Source organism: Melospiza melodia, chromosome 13 (genome assembly GCF_035770615.1).
Source record: "Melospiza melodia melodia isolate bMelMel2 chromosome 13, bMelMel2.pri, whole genome shotgun sequence".
Lineage (NCBI taxonomy): Eukaryota > Metazoa > Chordata > Aves > Passeriformes > Passerellidae > Melospiza > Melospiza melodia.
In genome coordinates, this window is record NC_086206.1 from 15,982,304 (window position 1) to 16,000,707 (window position 18,404).

At 46.6% G+C, this 18,404-nt stretch overlaps 1 protein-coding gene across 1 annotated transcript in view; it reads right to left on the reverse strand.

Annotated features, from left to right (window-relative positions):
* Positions 1-662: 662 nt before the first annotated feature.
* Positions 663-18,404, reverse strand: part of PSKH1 (protein serine kinase H1) — a 30,815-nt gene continuing 13,073 nt past the window's right edge. Inside the window, exon 4 of the mRNA XM_063167987.1 lies at positions 663-6,706. Coding sequence (XP_063024057.1) covers positions 6,389-6,706 — 318 coding nt within the window. The 3' untranslated portion in view covers positions 663-6,388. The remainder of the gene's footprint in view (positions 6,707-18,404) is intronic.

Consider the following 18,404-nt stretch of genomic DNA (forward strand, 5'->3'; position numbering starts at 1 on the left):
AAGTGAACAGAGATGTGGGGATGGACCATGCAGGCAGAGAGAACTGGGGCTATAGGGAACTTCAAACAGGAATGACCAACTGCAGCACTGTGGGTCACCTGGTCTGTGTGCTGGGCTCTCTGTCAGCTCTGCCACCACTGGGATGGGGTCCCCTGCCCTTGGAAAATCCTGGAGAGGAGGCGTCTCAAGAGGGGTGTGCATTGTTCACAAGTTTTCCTGTTCATCCATAAAAGCTGCTCAGAGTAAAACTGGAGAGGTGATGAGTGGCTGTGGACAAACCAGAGCATTCTTCTGGCCCAGTCCACCACCTTGCAGCCAGTGAAAAACAAACAGAATGTCCCAAAGTGCCTGTCCAGCCTCCCAGCTGCACCTTCCAGCAACAGGCTGAGTGCCTGCCTCATCCAGGGCACCCCATGGACATCCCAGCCCTGCACAAGGTCTCCTTTGGGCAACTCCAGTACAGAAACCAGCAAACCCTCTGATGGGCACTTTGGTACCTGTTGCTGTGATCTAAGAATGTAACAGAGGGGTGAGCACCTCCTGGGTCTCCGTGGACTTAGTGACCATCATTCCCAGCCTGGAAATCCGGCCTGGAATTGCCTTGCAGCAGCCAGCCTGCAGGTGATCCACCAGGCACAAGTAAGGACAGCAGAGCCGTGGGGTACACAGAATACATGGACATGTTTTAGCAGAACGAGTACAACAAATAAATAATTCTGTACACTCTAATGTGAACATTACAGACTAATTACAATGGGTCCCACCTCATGTGACAGGACAGTCCTTAGAGTAAAGCCAGGACTCGAAAGGCAAGGCACAGAACAGGACACTGGATGTGACACAGACCGAGTGGGTGAGACCAGAGTCGCTTCCAAACCGTTCCAACCCAGCAGCGGAAACTGGGCAACCAAAAATAACAGCAAGTGCAGGAAGATCTCGGATCCCAAGGGCTTCCTGGGAGGTCCTTCCGTAGGGAAAGGCAACAGGAAAGCTCGGGGCATCAGAGCTGCTGCTTTGTAACACCAGGAGCTGCTGCTTTGTAACACCAGGAGCTGCTCCAGGAACCGATTCCACATTCAGCAAACAAACAGTGCAGTGCCCTCTGCAACAGCAGCCAGAGCTCACCCATCACACATTGGCAGCACCACCAGGCAGGGGAGGACAGTGGGAAAGGGACAATTGTCACAGGCAGAGCTCCTGCTGCCCCTGGCACACTGAGGGTGGAAGGCACTGAGCTCTGTGATGTTGCCTGCCACAGCACATCCCTGGTGTTCACATTTATTTCTTTGGGAAGTTTCCTGCACAGTAAGGCACAGCTGACATGCAGGCACCTGCCTTGGAGTGCTGCACTCTTAATCCAGGGTGAAAGAGGAGACTGAGTGGTCAAAAAAGCACCAAAACCCTCCCAAGAGTGGTGAAGGCAATTTGGGCCTGGGTTCATGCAGAGTGGTACAGGCACTTTGTGACACTTTCCAGGAGAAAGCTGAGTGGGTGAGAGGCCTGGACAACCCAACCTCCCTGCAAATTCTAGGGCTCACACTGGTGCCAAAGAAGCCAATGTCTGCGTTGCTTTGCATCATTTAGAAAACTAAATTAAGTCAAACAATTGAGATTTTAATTTATCCCACCTCAAACCCTCCAAATCTTTAAGTATCATTACTTAAACCAATACAGCCCCACACAGCCTAACCAGAAGCCTGTAACAGCCACACAGTGGTTGCCCTATGTGGTACAAGACTGAGCTGAGCCTGCACTGCAGGTCCTCAAAGGCACCATATGGAAGCTTCTACCCTGCCCCTGGACTTGCCACAGCTCCTGCAGAGCCAAACCCAGAGCTGCTGCCCACCATTCCTATTCCAGTTTGTGCATCAGATAAAAGCTGACTCTCTTAGTACTGCAGCCAAACACCCAGGTAGAAAACAGGACTGAGCAATAGGGCAGGGCCTCAGAAACAGTGTACATCACCAGAACAGAAAACATCTCACCTAAAAGAGGAAAATGCCCAGATTCCAAAGGAGAGCATGAGGGTTTATCACATCCAGAACAAACACGTGAAGCAGGCCCTGCACTGCAGCTGCTTTCCACATCACTACCAAAGCCAAGTCTGAGCCCAAGCCCTTCACAAGGCTCTCAAGCTCTCCTCCACGTACAGCTGTGTGCTTCCAAGAACAACACAGGGCAGGAGCATCTGGATGCTATCACAGCTGCAGTGTTCAACAGCACAGGCTTCTTCAGGAAGGGTGGTTTCTACCCCCACTGGGCTGATGTGTCAGGATTTTTAGAAGCCTGAGTGAGAAGTAAATAAAAATGGACTGATAATTTCTGTTTTCGGAAAATAGACTACACACTCAAAACCTGGATGCAAATCTTTAGATCCTTAATGCAATTTCTGTAAGACTTTCACATTCTTTTCAAATAACCTTCAACATAAATAATAAAAATCAAAGAACCAAAAGGCCACATTCTTTGAAGCTGTAATTCTCTCCCCTGAGAGAGCAGCCAAACTCCCAGGACAAAAGGATGGGATTGTTTTACACAGTACTGCTAAGTTCCAAAAGACAAACCACCCTAATTCCCTTTTTACTCCTCAAAGAGCAGCGAGGAGAGGGCTGTGCTGGGACAAGGACACACCACAATTTGCCACTAGGTGTCATTCCAACTCCACCTCCCCTGCGTGAGCCAGAGCAGGCGAAAGAGAAGCACTCAGATTTGTGGTGGTCTGGAACAGGCAGATGTCACTTCTGTCCTCCCTGCACATTCAGGAGGGAAGTTTCCCAAAAACACCCTGCGAGCCTAATTAAGAATCACCAGTAAGAGTCAAAGAAGGACATTAAAAAAAAATAAATGAAAGAGAAGAAAAAAACTTTTCAGAGAGATTTTAGTTTCTAAAATCCCCAAAAAAGGCACTCCTGAAAAGTGTAAACTCCTGAGACTTAAGACCAACTGAGCACTGAGCTGCTCTTGTGGAATGAAGACAGATGATCAAGGTAATTCACAGTGAAGAACTTCTTAGAGTACAGATTGAAGGCACCTGGACCATGGCTCAGAATTACAGCACTTTGCCTGTCCCCCTCCACACCAGACCAACTGAAAATCTGTCCCACTTGCAAGAATAAAAGCACCTGAGGAAGTGTTCTTAAGCTGGACCTTCCAACGTGGCATTTGGATCACCACAGTTTTCCAGACTGAGGGAAAGATCACTGAGGACTCCAGGGTCACTTGGACAGAGCTCTGCTCATCTCCCCTCTGGCCACATGTCATTGGCTGGCTGCAAAGTTCCTACAAATATTTGATTTAGAAAAAGAAGAGGGAGTGAGCCAAGAGTTAAAACTGAACTATGGAAGGAAAGCCTGTAAAGATTTTCCCAAGTTTACGCTGATTTTTCCATGCAAACAAGAAAACCTTGCATTTGTGAGAGGAATTAGAGTTCTTTTTTTAGAAAAGCCAAAGCTCTTTATGGGATGGCCTTGGTCCTCTTCCCACAGTTCCCAAGCAGTGGAGTGCCCTAGGACTGCACACACCTCAATACCACAGAGAAGCAGATGCAGATATCCAGCACTCTCAGCTATGGGATGGATCCTCCTTCTGCCAATTCACCCCCAGTCACAGAGCACCACCACCAAATCCTGGCACTGTCAGGAACCTGCACAGCAACCTCCTGCTCCTCAAAACATATTCCAGCCCAAAGTAAACACAAACAATCACTCTGAACTTCCCCTGGTGAAAAAACAGTTGTGGAAAAGATCAATGAAGCAAAAATTGCCACAGAAGAGAAGATTCTTGTTCTGCTTTGTGAAGGTGGAGAAATAAGCCTGGTTAGCCCAGAGCTTTATGCATTCCTCATCCCACAAGGGAAGGATAAAGGAACAGCATGGGCAGATCTCTGCATGATGCTTGTGCATTTTGACAGTCTAGTGGTTAAGGGGAAGGGTCTCCGTTCTAGAGGTCTTGGCTCAGTTCATCAGTTTGACCCCCTCACCAGGCAAAATAAAATCCCTGTGTTATGGATAAAAATGCAGGATAATCTGGGGAGGGCCATGGCAGCAGCCAGGAGGTAAAAGCAATCACAGTGCCTGGAGAGATGCTCCAAACACACCAAAGCCTCTTCAAGTAATAGCTCAGAAGCAGAAGGGCTCCCAGGGAGCCTCCTGCCACCACCTGACCTGCAGGACCCCAAGGTCCAGCTGATCCTGGCCCAGGAGGGGCTCCTGCTTTTGGGGAGCTGTTTGCAGGACCATGAGGGACACTGAACTGTTTATGAAGCAAAACGTGGCAAGCTGCCTGCTTTGTCAGAAATCACATCTAGTTTATAGTTCCTGGTAACAAACCAGGGAAAAAACAATGTGAGGAGGTAAAAGATGCTGAAAATATTTTTGTTTGCAGTCCACAGAGTTGAAAAAAACAAATATAGGAAATTCTACAGTATCTGTTAATGCTGATGGATGAAAGACTGTGTGTGACATGGGAGGATGGGTTGCTCAGAGCAAGAGCAGCCTGCAAAGGAGGTGAGGTTTTCAAAATAACATGAAAAACCATGCAAATGATTTTGAATTCACTCCTGCTACACACAGTGGCTGTCCTCAAGTTTCTGCCCTATTCCCCACCACATGCTTGGCACACCAGGCTGGTTACACTCATTTACAGCCCATCCCACATTTGGGGTGGGAGCACACCCCCTGAAATCCCCCTTTATTTTTTTTTTACCTTAGCACAGAAAACTCCAATCTTCCCCCATTAAAGCTGCTTGGCTGTTTGCTGACTGGGAGTGACTGTGAGAGCTCCCTGGAGATGGGACTGACCACTTCAGCCCTGCTGACACTGAAACACAGTGGCACAGCCATCAATCCTGGGAAAAGCCAAGCTCACCAGACCCTTGAGCTGGGACCTGCCTGCATCTCCAGCCCAGAGCCAAGCAAGCCCTTCCCAAGGGCACAGCACAAAGCAAATTCTGTGGCTCTGTAAGAAAAGTTTCAAACCCCAACATTTTCTTTCACTGCTGATCTCGTCTCTGCCACCACGAGAAGCCAAATCCATCCTGTGCCTGTGCCATCAGCACCACTTTGCTGCCCTAACTAGCTGGGAAGAGAATCTCAGCAGGCTTGCAGAAAGCTCAGCTCTGCAGCCCCCACCTCCCCTGAGAGTCCTTTGTAAGAGGCCACCTCATCACCCACACAGCACAAGGACTCCTCAAAGGCAGCTTTTTCCTGGTGAACTAAAGTCACCCCTCACAGCTCTAGGGCACTTGTACAATGTCTCCAGGGTATTGTTACTACTGACACTCCCAGACTGGGCTTCCACTACCCAAGCCCCTACCCTGATGCTGTGGAGCCTTTTGTGGCCACCCCAACAGCTCCCACCACCACTGTCCCAAAGCAGGGATGGCAGGGCTGGGGCTGCACAGGCACACAAAGCAAGGGAGCCCTGTCAAATCTGAAGGCAGGGAGCAGCCTGGCACCACCAAATTTCTGGGGCAGTGACATGGTCAGTAACACTGTGCTTACAGTGGTTATAGCCCATCCCACCTCTGGGGTGGGAAGCACATCCCTAAAATCTCCCCCCTCTTTTTCCCCTTAGCACACAAAAACCTTCTTAATCTTCTTCTGAAGGGTGCAAGGTGTGCAACACGTCCGAGACACATCAGCCACAAGAACAACAAACCCTGCATGACAGGCACTGGTCTTGCTGCAAACAGGGAAAGGACAATTCCAGGGGTAAACCTTTGATGTCATCAAGCGAGCCCTTGACGTCATCAGGAGGATGGCAGCCCTTGGGGGAAACCTCACAGCTTCCCAGCCCTGGTGGAAAACTGCTGTCTGGCATCTCTTTGGCGAGGAGCTGGTGGGCAGCACAGCAGTGAGTCACAGCTATCCCACTTCTAACTGCACATGACTCACTCCAGCTTTGCTGCAAAGGCACCACAGAGTCTGACTAAACCAGCCCAAAATCTGAGTATCCATGATTTTTAAATACATATACACCCCCACACGTGTGTGTGCACACACGGACGTGCACGCACAGACACACCAAGTGATTGCTTCTTTTTTCCGTACACAAGTGAGACAAACGAAACGCTCTGGAATTAATAAATAACTATGAACAACCAAGCTCCTGGGCTACAGAAGGAGCTCTTCTCCCCACGTGGCTCCTTAATTCCTTGAGGCTCTGAGCCCACAAGGACTCCCCCGTTCCTGGCACGAGACCCTCGCAGGCTGGCACGGCCACCACGAGGTTCCCTTTCCTCCGCACGGGGGTGAGGGGGACACCTCCTGCAGGGAGGGAGGGAGGGAGGAACCTGGCTGTTCCTCACTGAGTGTGTGCACACCTGCAGGGCAGAGCAGACCTGTGGCAGGGGTCCTCCTTTTGAATTTTCCTTTCCAGAGACTCAAGCTCAGCCCGTGTACTGCTGCTGGTAGCGCAGGTTGAGCTCGCGCAGCTCCCGCTCCCGCACGCGCCGCGATTTGTTGGACTTGGTGGAGCGGCTGGAGCGGGTGGACTGAGCTGACTTGGTGCTCTGGCAGCGGGAGGAAGCCCTCTTGAGAAGGTTCTGCGAGATGGAGCGGTGCAGGTTCTTCATGGAGGAGGAGGCTGCCATGCTGACCACCCACGGGTGCTTCAGGGCCTGCAGGGCCGTCATCCTGTCGCTGGGGTCCACCGTCAGCAGGCGGTCGATGAAATCCTTGGCCAGGTTGGACACGCTGGGCCAGGGCTGAAACACAAAAGAGGTGGTTGGAATGAGACATCCTTGCTGATTAATTAATTCCTCCCATGTCTGCAAGGTGCTTTGGGGCATTCTGCTGCTTCCCTTCTCTCTTTTATCCTCAAATCTTCCAAGCTGTAACTTGCAGTATCTGCCCAAGGAGAATGAGACATGTTCCCATGTTAGGGGAAGAGGCTGAATTAGTGGGAAATATCTGCAGGTACACAGGTGCAGAGTAGATCCCCCCAGCAGATGGGCTCAGGCACTCAGAAGCTGACCCTGCAGGCACTGACACACCCATGTGCACACACTCAAGGGTCTCAGTCTATCACTGGCCAGGGGCTGTGTACAAATCACAAATGGGATGGGACTGCTGGGAACATGCCCTGAGCTGTTTTACTCTCCAGCACCAGTCTCATTACATGGTGATGACAATGGGAAGATGCCAGCAGCTCACATCCCAAGCAGCAGGCAAAGAACTTAATGTAACAACTTACTTTTAAAGTTCTTTGACCAATCACACAAAGCAAAAGCACATTGACAGTAGCTATATCTAACTGCTATAAGCACATGTACCTTTGGTTAAAACAATGCTTGTTTATTTCAAATACAATACTTGCTTGTAACCCTTAAAACACAATGCACAGAGCTCCATTATTAAGTTTAAAACTTCCTAGTCTCTTGCTAGATACACTTTTCTGCAGCCTAGGGAGTTATTTTAGACAAGTGTTAATACACAGACCATTGTTCTATTTGTCCTTACTTTTCTACTTTTTAAATAATTTTTCTGCTGACCAATCTCATGGCTACTGTTTAGCTACAATCACAGTTCTGCTGTCTCTGAGGCCTGCCTTTTGCAGCTTTCCCAAAACCCTTGGATTTTATGTATTCCCACATCAATCAATCCCCAGACTCAACCATCTCTCCAGCAATGGCTGGGCCTTCCCTGGTCCATCTGGTCCCCAGATCTTCCTGGAGTTTTGTCCTTGTCCTTAGAGACACACACACATGGACTTCCCCAGCTTCCAGTCCCTTTCCCCGTGTCCAGCTCCATGCTCACCAGCAGTCACACACTCAGTCACACTCCCCCACACCTGTGTTTGCTCCATTTGCTGCACCACGACACACACAGGCTCCCAGACCTATGTCCTGCTCCAGCTGCTGGTCCTTCCTACCCCATCTTCTCACATCACCTTCCAAAATCCTACAACTACTACCAGAAGCACAGTAACTGTATCTCCATGAAGACCCTCTCTTGTCCAAGTGCTTTCTATCCCACAAAGCCATTCCTGCAGGCACAGGAGCCCTATCACTCACAGGGGATGGATTCTGACACCCAGAGCTCTTCTGACTCTTCATCTCAAGGCACACATCTAGGGAGGAAGCACCAACCTCTGCACTGATCCTGGAACCAAAACTAGGCAGAATTTTCTGCTGTAGAATTTGGTCTCACTCCCAACATGGAAATTTAGATGTTGCTACCTGGTTAACCCTGGTACAGCAGCTCAGCCCAGCTGGAAACAACCCCATAAACTGTTCTAAATACATAGAAATGTTAGATTTAAGAAATTTGCAATAATGTTTACCACAGAAAGAGGAAGAAATTTGTTTAACAATATGTTAGTTTTAAAGAAATAAGCCCAAAATAATTAATTAGTCCTATAATAAATATCCTCCCAGCACACCCAAGAATGGCCATAACAACTTATGAGTCAAACACCCACAGCCACAAATGCTGAATTGTTTCATTTGTGACAAAACACTGTATTTGCACTAAGGTGGGAAATGAGAACATTTCCTTCAGCATGAGGTAAAGGCTGGGCTGTGGACAAAGCTGGGAAGAAAAATGTGACAAAACCCACTGTAAGGGTAGAGAGGAGGAGGCAGCATGGCCAGCAGAAAACCCCAGGTGGTGAATGGAGCCAGCAAGAGCAGGTTTCTGCAATCACTGGGTACTTTGGGGGTCTCACCTGTCCTGAAACCACCAATACTGAATTTTTCAAGTCTGTGGAGATCACCTCTCAAGCTGCATTAAGAAAAAGCCTGAGAAGATTTCTGCAATGAAGATTTCCATATAATAATGGTGACATACATGTAACTGAGTGGACCCACCCCTGCCTAGTTAAAAAGGCAAAACTCTGCTATTCTCTGTCTCTCATTCTTCTCTTCATTGGGTGAGGAAGAAAAGCACCCAGCTATTTTAAAATTCAGGGTTCACTGACTGTACAATCAGAAATAATGCCCTTTTCTTGCACAGAAGGTCTAAAAAAGATATGTCCTGATTTTTTGGAGGTTTGTAATTCATTGCTACAGAAAGCAATTTTCTTTTCAAAAGACTCAAGGCACCAGCAAGAGAACAGATCCCTGGGAGGAATTTTTAATGAAAAGGAGGATGGTGTAAGAGTTACAGCACTGCTCCCAGCCCACAGCCTGTCAGTGCATGGCCAGGAAAGGTGAACTTGAGCTTCAGCTGAGGAACTGGCTGTGAGGGGGATCAGGGTACCACAGTCTTATCTTACAAGGACTAAAACAGTCTGGCTCACTCAGCTGAAATGGGATACATGGTCACTGCCAGTAACTATGCAAGGGAAGAGACTGAAAACTATATTAACTACCTGATATAAAGAAAATACTGGTACATGAATAAAAACATAAATGTTCCTGAACATATTCTGAATGGAAATGGAAATACTCGGGGAGGAAGCAGATCAGATACCACTTCACATTTCAATAATTAAATCCATTAACAACAACAAAAAAATTCTAAACATTTAAGCTTTTCTGTCATAGAACCATTAAGGTTAGAAAACACCTTGAAGACCATCAAGTCCAACCATTAACCCAGCACTGCTGTGTTCACCACTAAACCATTTCCCCAAGTGTCACATCCACCTTTTGAACTCCTCCAGGGATGGTAATTCCACCACTGCCCTGGACAGCCTGTTCCAGTGCCTGACCACACCTTCAGTGAAGAACCTCTTCCTAATACCCCATCTAAACCTGCCCTTGCACAACTTGATGCCATTTCCTCTTCCCTCATCTACTGCTTTGTAAAGAATATAATTATAATATAATATATAAGTAAAATTAATTTGTCACAATCTGCCTTTAATGGCTTTTTCTTAGCTGATGAAATAAATGTACCTTGGCAGTGAATGGTCAGAAAAAACCAGGTGCTTGTTAGAAAAGAACAGGGACAAATTCTGATCACAGACTCATGAAAGTGTTTATAAAGAAGGTAAATAAAACAGCAAAAATCCTTTCCAAATTAATCAGGGAAACCACAATAAAGATTCAATTTTAACTGAACACACTGGTCTATTTTGAAGATTGATGGACCATTGAGGAGCTCAGCCTTCATGGTATTCACACCAACAGAACCACAAAGCTGAATCTGCCCTGCCATGGGGGAATATAAATCCCATTGCAAGCCTATAGATTCCCAACAGACTTTGGATAAGGTACTTCATTTGTTAAATGCCAGCAAGGGGAATCAACTTGCAGGATTTAGCCTTCATTGGCATAATCTCAGCTGATCCCAGGTGGTGCCACATGTCAGCTGGGAACACATCACCTTCCCCTCACACTGGGGTCTCCAGCTGCAGAGAAACTCCGGGCTCCTCTTCCAGATCCAAATGGAACCCAGGCAAAAAGAGGCTTTGCCTCCACTCTTTCAAGCTTGCCCTGAAAAGCTTTTAAAGACCCATTTCTGCAGGTTTTTTAATGGCTCCCTTTCAGCTACTCATTCAGCTAAAATCACAAACTCATCATTACCTGGCTACTCCATCAACTCCCAATTCCTTCTTTCCTTCTCCTCCTCCCAAGAGCCACAGCTCACCCCATTCTGTTTCCTTCACAGAGGGCTCATTCTCCACTTCCCAACAATCCTAATGGGACATCCAAGCTAATGATACAGCTACTAAATTTACCAACTAATGATACATCTATTAAATTTACTAACTTTCCCTCAAAGTGAAGGTAAACGCAGGTGACAATTTGCTCTCTGTGCAGTAACTTTTTAAGAACTCTTCACTACCATTTTCATTTTTGTTACTTGCAATTGAAGTGACTTAAGATCCCCACCCTGAAAGAGCTTTTGTTCCTCTCAGGTGGAGAAAACACATCCACACAACTCCAATTTCATGGTTTTTCCTGGGTATTTCTTCCCCTCTTACCCTAAAACCTTTTACCTTTCTGAATATGGTCCCTCACAGAAATACAATCATGGCAGCACCTACAGCCTCTCCTTTTTTTACCTAAGTCAAAAGAAATGCAAGAGATGCTCAAATGAAAAGTATTTGAGAACTGGCACAACAGTACTTGAAAATACATCTTCAGGACACACAGGACAGCATTATTTTCTCTTCCAAGCGTAAGTAATTGCAGAAATCTGGAATTTGAGGCAACCCAGGAACTATTTTGCTGTCCAAATGCATTCAAACTTCAGTCAAATGAGATTCTGGTGAGTGAAATGAGCCTCTAAACAGCAGGAATAATATTACTTCAATATTTTCAAGTCTTATTAAAAGATGGCAAGTGTGATGATTTGGAATTTGAAGAAATCTATGAAGTCTGAGGCCTAGGAACTGTGATACATAACCAGCCTAAACCTTGAGAGGCCTGTCCAGTTTAATGAATCCTAAAGAAGAATAAACTCCAAACAGAAGAAGCACATTGGATTTCTCATTATTCCAATTACTCTAGTTTCACCACAAATGGTGAATATGGAGTACCTGCAACTAGATTTTTCTTCTGGTCAGCAAACACAAATCAGTTTATTGATCTGTTTACACAGCTGGAGGTTTGATTTGCTGCACCACACACATCTTTCCTATTTTACTGAAGCTTTTTCTTTAGTAATACGTAGGGCTACATTCTACCCATGCAATTTACAACCTCAGTCCCTGGAGAAATGCATCCACTCTCCAGAAGACTTGCATCAGTTGACAAAACAGCAGTTTTAACTTAGCAAAATCCCATTAACCCTCCAAATTAATGCTGCAAAGCAGCAGCAGAGGGTTGTGGGGGGCTGAGGGAGGTTGACACTGGTGTGTTTGGGCAGGACATGAGTGCAGGACATGAAGTGTGCTCCCATGACAGGACTGAAGCAATCCAGAGGAGATGCTGCCCATCTGCTTGCCTGAGGAGAGACAGACACTGGCTTGGAAGGAAAATGCTCCCATCCATGAAATGTTGGATCAGCTAAACTCTATCAGAGAGTCTTGCCTTTAAATCTCAGTGCTGCAATGCAAAATCCTGCTTTTTTGTGCCACAAAAATGCCACAACAAGGCCACAAAAATGAAGAGAAGTCACCAACACTTGCATTTCTGTTCCTCTAGAAAGCAATTTCAAATGTGATGCAGTTTGAGTACAACTTCTGCTCCCTCTGTTGGACTGTGCTGCTTCAGAAAGATAAAGCTCTGGTGCCTTTCTGTAGAGAAGCACAGAATGGTTTGGGTTGACAGGGACCTTAAAAAGCTCATCTAGTCCAAATGCCCTGCCATGTGCAAGGACACCTTTCACTAGCCCAGGCTGCTGTGAGCCCCATCCAACCTGGCCTGAGCACTTCCAGGGATGGGGCAGCCACAGCTTCCCTGGGCACCCTCTGCCACGGCCTCAGCACCCTCACATACCTTAAAAAAAAGTGGAATAGCCACATTTGGAGCTGAATGACAACAGAGACCTCCTACATGTGACCAGTTTTTCTAACAACAGCAATCATGTCCTCTGTATGGGATATCTGGTGCAGTGCCTGCTTCAAAACCTGATTTCTCATGAGACAAACCCTGGATACAGACTCATTTAACACTGGAGACTATCGGCCTCATGCTGGAGGGAGGACTAAACATCCTCTGGAAAGTAATGTCTGTAACTCTAGAATTTAGCAGAGTGACTAAAAACATGATTCAGCACAATTTACAAGGAAAAGAAAAGTGGGCGGAGCAGAAGAGCTGCACAAAGCTGCAGAGGGATCTTCTGGTTAGCTGAGTGCAAATAAAAGAAGGAACAATCATCTGACTTCAAGCTCTGCTTTTAGACTCAACAGTACCCACTGAAGGAAGGATACATTCTAATTTCCTGACTCCCACCTAAGTTACATGTTGTTTTCAGGAGAAGAAAGACAATGTTTATGAGGAAGGTGAAGGAAAGGCCTGGATCTCCCTTGCCAGTCACTCCTTACAAAAACATGAAGCACAAAGCATGTTATCACAGCTGCAAAAGATTGCTCTTAGGCCAAAAATACTGTATCCCAGCCCCAGTAATTCCTAAGAATAATACTGTATCCCAGTCCCACTGATGCCTAGGATGAGTTTGAGCACTGCAGAAGCCTCAAAGCACCAAAGAGACTGAGGAGCCCCATAGCAGCACATGGGTTCCTGCAAGGTTCTCCCACAGAAAACCTTCAGGTATCTACTTTGCAGTAGATTTATTGGGAATAAGCCTGCCCCAACAAACAGACTGGGTTTAATGCATCCACTTGGTCAGAGGGAACTGCCTTCACATCATGTCCTTGTCACCATTAGCAGCAATGCTCCACATCTCAGGAGATGAATACATTTCTCTTGTCATTCCCATTTGATGCTGCACTCCCCATTGTGCCAGCACACATAGTTTGGTTTGTGCAAACAAAGTGAGCCAAACTGGGGAGTTTCTGTAAATTTTTCAGCTGGGGTTTTCAGCCCAGCCATTCCTTGGCATGAGTCACCAGAGGGCTGCAGAAGGAGCTACATCAACCCAAGAGAGAGACTGGAACAGAGTCCAGAATTAGCAGCACTTCAACCAAGTATGAAACCCATCCCACAGCCTGTCTTACAGCCTCAGTGACAACGGGAGAGACTCCCATGGTGGAGACACTTTGCCCTGGTCCCTCAGGAATGCCAGCTGCTGCTTCTGAGGGAACACTAGCATTCCCTACAAAAGCATCTCCTACACTTCTATAAGCTGCATAAAACACAGGGCACTTCACCCATCTGCAACTCCAGCTCTGCTAGGTAACAAACTCAGGGGAAAGCAGCCTCCTTTACAATGCCTTAAAGAGCTCTCAAGTGTGTTATGTTTTATTCAGACTTGGGCTCTGAGGCTGGAGAAGGAGGAGGAGGAGAAGAAAGATCCTCCTCTGAGTGTCACTTAGGCTGGGGGATTGCGTGCAGCGCTCTGCTCTGTGTCACTGAATCCCTTCACCACCCTGCTTGTTATTCACAGCAGCAGAAAATCTACTGAGGCACTGGCCAGGCCAGTGTGTGGGGAACAAACAACTGCAGGTTTGTTGTGCTGCCCTCTGGTTTGAACAGCCAACTCACCTCTCTCCCTGCAGCTGATGTGAGCAGAGAGCTCCCAACAGGTGCTGGAAACAAACCCTGACCTGTGTGACCACTGCACATCTCCTCACCCAACTGGAGGGACCTAGGCAGGGGTGGGAGCCAACACTCTGGAGGCAGAGCAGTTTTCTTTTGATCTATTGATCAAAATGAGCAGATTTTGGATACCAGAATCAAGTCCCTGAATTTTATTCTGCCTGCAATGGGAGCTGCTGTAAAGAGGCCACCAAAGCCTGCACTGCACACAAGTTAATGACTTAAATTTATTTTCTTTTCACAAAAATAAGTTAAGCTAACATATGTGTGGTGCTGAAGGCAGGGCACATCTCTCCAGCTTCTGTCATTTTTCAGAACAGCTGCACCTTAAAATTCTGACATTTCTGGTGGCAGACAAGTGACATGCTGTTAGTTTTGAGAAGGAAATTAAATGGACTTGATGCTCTAAAAGATCTTTTCCAACCTTAATGATTCTAAGAACATCACCAAGAACTCTCTTCATTGCATTACCTATTTATGCATGATGCAGCAGTTCTGTCTCATTTAGGAGATTCCCACATGACATCAGAAAGCAGGAAGTGTCAACTCCAAAGGAGCAGGTTGGGGACTGCAACTGTGACACATGACATGGCAAACCAGCCCTAGGGCTGTGCTGGGGCTGCAATAACACCAGGGTTGCACCATCCCAGGCATCATTCAGCCCTCAAACAACTGCAAAGAGGTGATCAAAACCAGCTCGTTCCAAAGAGCTGGAACAAAAAGTTTCCAGTGAAAAGATGAAACATGCTAAAGTCTGTGCAGGGCAGATTCCCAAGCATTCAGCATTAATTTGTTGATGTGGGGAGGAGGAATAAAGGAAGGATGAAAGAGGAAAATACAACAGCCCTTTAATAATCCAGAGCATTATAAGTATGCGCAGCCATCTGGTGCGGTGAACTTCTATAACCCAGCTTTTCGAATGGAAATAGCCAGCCCATTTTCCCTGGACAGGCACTGAGTATTCAGCTGGAATCATGCACTAAAATTACAGCAGCTACAAAAAACAATAAACACAAAGCTTCTCTCTCCAGCCAGGGGCAGCCCTTCTAAGTGCAATGCTTAGGGAATAGCTGTTAAAATGGGGTAATACCACATTGCAGTGTGGATCGCTTTACGTCTCTTAAAAATGTGTCAGCAAGTTACAGCTGCACACAGGGGACTTTAACCACTACCCTGACTGAAAAATTGTCTGTTAGGGAAGCTCAGGGTTAAGGACCTGGACTTGGAAGGATGCAGGTGAAAAATGAGATCACCAAGTATACAGTGCTGGAGATTGCCATGAAAATGGAATGAGTCAAACATTTCCAAAGGTACTGCTACAGCACCAGCAATACTCACAGCAGTATTTGCAGTAACTAAACTGGAAAACACCTTCCCCAGACTGGTCCTAACATCTGGGTATCCTGACATCTTCAGTGCTTTTACTCTGAAAAAACTCAAATTTGAGCTGAATGATGTTCTCTCACTCTGAACTATTACCTTAAGAGAGTATTGGCTGTGAACTGGAGCTGAAGTCAATACGTGCTTCTACGTACAAATTCAGAGTAAGAGTTTAATTAAGAAATGGCAGTTCCTGACAGGGAGGAAAGATCTTCCCCAGGGAGGAAGAATATCTTTCATCACACTGATTAGAGCAGTGGTGGGGGATGAACAGATAAGCTTATAACCTCCCACACAACCCCTCCTGCAAGCTCCAAGCTGTCGGTGCACAAGCCCCGGGTGCTTACGAGGGAATGAACAAGGGGGAGTAAATCCTAAGACAGTCTTAGCTGCTACTCCAACCCTGCTCTGCTCCCCAGCAGGCACCAGCTCTCCTCTGCTGCTCTGGACAGCTCCTTTAACCTCCCAGAGCACACAGATGTGTCACAGAATCATAAAATATCCTGAGCTGGAAGGGACCCACAAGGACCAAGATGAGGAGTTGTGCTGCAAACACAGCAATGTCCAAGCCCCAGCTGCCCCCCTGTCTGCCTTGACTCTCCTTTCTTCCTTATAGTTACTCTTTCAGTTTTAACCAGAGTCCAACCCTGTCACAGTTTCAGAGGTGAAATGATGCCTCTTTCATCTCAGCATCTCCTGAAAGCCCAGGTTTAGTGCTTCCCAAGCCAAGCCATGTGGCCCAATGCCATTGCTGGCTTTCTCTCAGAAAGCACTGTTTTGGGTAGGCAAGGTGGATGTAAGCCATTTTAAAGTAAACAAAACATCAGGAGACACTCTAAGTAGGCTTGCTAGGTTTTCCACAATTCAGTCCCGGGTCACTGGTTTATAATTGCTCTTCCTGTCACTATTTGGGACATTTTTGTTAGAATTCAGAGCAGGATAACTGTTCTAGATCCCATTCCAACACATTTCTCTGTATTTTCTTCTCAAATTTCTTTCAGCATCCCAGCTATTCAGTGATGGAGACAGAGATCCTGCTGAAAAGCAAAGTATGTCACTGACACTGCACCAAACTGCACATACACAGGAAGGAAAAAGGACAAACCAAAAATCCCTAATGTAACACATTCCTAATTCTGCAGCCATCTTATACCAAGGTGATCTTTTCCCCTGTTAAAATCCTACCCTGTTCTCACCTACATTGTTGGGGTATTTCTCATTCCAAAAGAAGATTCAACCATTTCAGTTTTCCATGTGGAGTCATACTGCCCACTGTGGAGCCTGGCCGTCCCCAGGTTCAAAAACACTGTGGAGAAGATCCAGGTGAGAACTCCAAGACAGCCAGGGGTCCTTGACACATGGTCTGCAAGGAGGGGTCAAAGGAGCTGGACTTGTTCAGTCTGGCAGAGAGAATCTAAGGGCAATCTAACAGCATTTCTTTAAAATGTACCACATTTATTTAAAAGTAGTTCCAAGGATTACAGAGCCACACAACAGGTCCAAAGAAGGGGCAACAGGGAGAAGCTGTGCCTTGGAAGGTCTGTATCAGGAAATACCAGGGGAAGGGTGGTGCAGCCCTGGAAAAGGTCACTGGGGAGGTGGAGGATCTTCATCCCTGAAGCCCTTCAAGACTCAGGACGACAAAGTCAAGCCAGCATGACCTAGTGCTGGCAACACTCCTGTCTCAAGCTGAATGGGATTAGAGCTCTCCAAAGGTCTCTTGTAACCAAGGTTTCTATTTCTCAAGTGCTTCTCCCCTCCCTGCCCCCAGACAGCACTGTCATATCCCCTCCAGAGCAGCAGCACATCCCTCCTCCCAGCACATATCCCTGCCCAGGCTCCATCCCACATGCTCAACAGGGTCAAGTGTGCCCTGAATGCTTCAGAAACAAACATGTGCTGATCACCTTCAGGTAAATTTGGGTTGATATTCAATTACCTTTCCTGCAGGAAGAATGTGCTTTAGTTCTCTCTCCTACTGAGCCACTGACTTTGTAAAATTCAGAGCAACTTTGAAATCTACACATTGCTCAAACTGGGTTGACAATGATCTTAGCATTTAAATAGTTAATTCCAGAAGACTGAAAGACAGACAGCACAGTTCCATAAACTTTGCTGCTTTGGGAAATCAGGGTGAAGGCAGGGCTGCAACAGACACCCAAGGATCATCCAATCCATCCCATGGCCCCCAAGGATCCACCAGAGATGCATCACTCCTGACAGATGACTGCCTCACTTGTTCCACAAGACAGCTTCAGAAATCCTCTGGGTAAACATTTTTTGGAGTGGGAGACACCAGTTCTGTAAAAACTTCAGTGTGAATCTTTCTAAGTGCCATTTAAGACTCTTGTTTGACATAATCTGGAAAAAAGATTATTCCTCTTCCTCTTTGAAGCAGCCTTTTACATATTTGCAAACTGCTATGACAACATGTTCCCCAGGCCAAACAGCCAAAAGTGTTTTAGTTTTCCAGAGACTGTGGTTTCTTGACTCACAATTGTTTTTGTTGATCTCCTGTCAAGTCTCTCTGCTTGGCCTGTGGTGTTTTTGAAGTCTGCTGCCCAGAAGTGTCAGAGCTTCAGCTTGGCACCTGCAGCAGCCACCAAACACAGCAGGATCGGAGCACACGCTGCCTTTCTGCTCAGACACCTCAGTACATTCACCTTTTCCCACAAGTATCACACTGCTCTCACACAATAGTTTGTGATTCATAGACACTTCCTTCTCTGAGAAGCCAACACCCCCTAATTTTATGTTCTTCACCTATTTTTGTGCACTAACTTACTCTTACTTTTAAAAAAATCAAAAACTAAACTACACCTGCTACTGAACAGCTCAAATTTGACAGGGCTATCTGGAACTCAATGCCCTTTGCAGCCCTTCCAATTCAATGTCATCCACAAATATAATAAACATACCTGCATGTCCCTCACCTAGGTTGGTTATTAACCCCCAAATACCTCTGCACCTT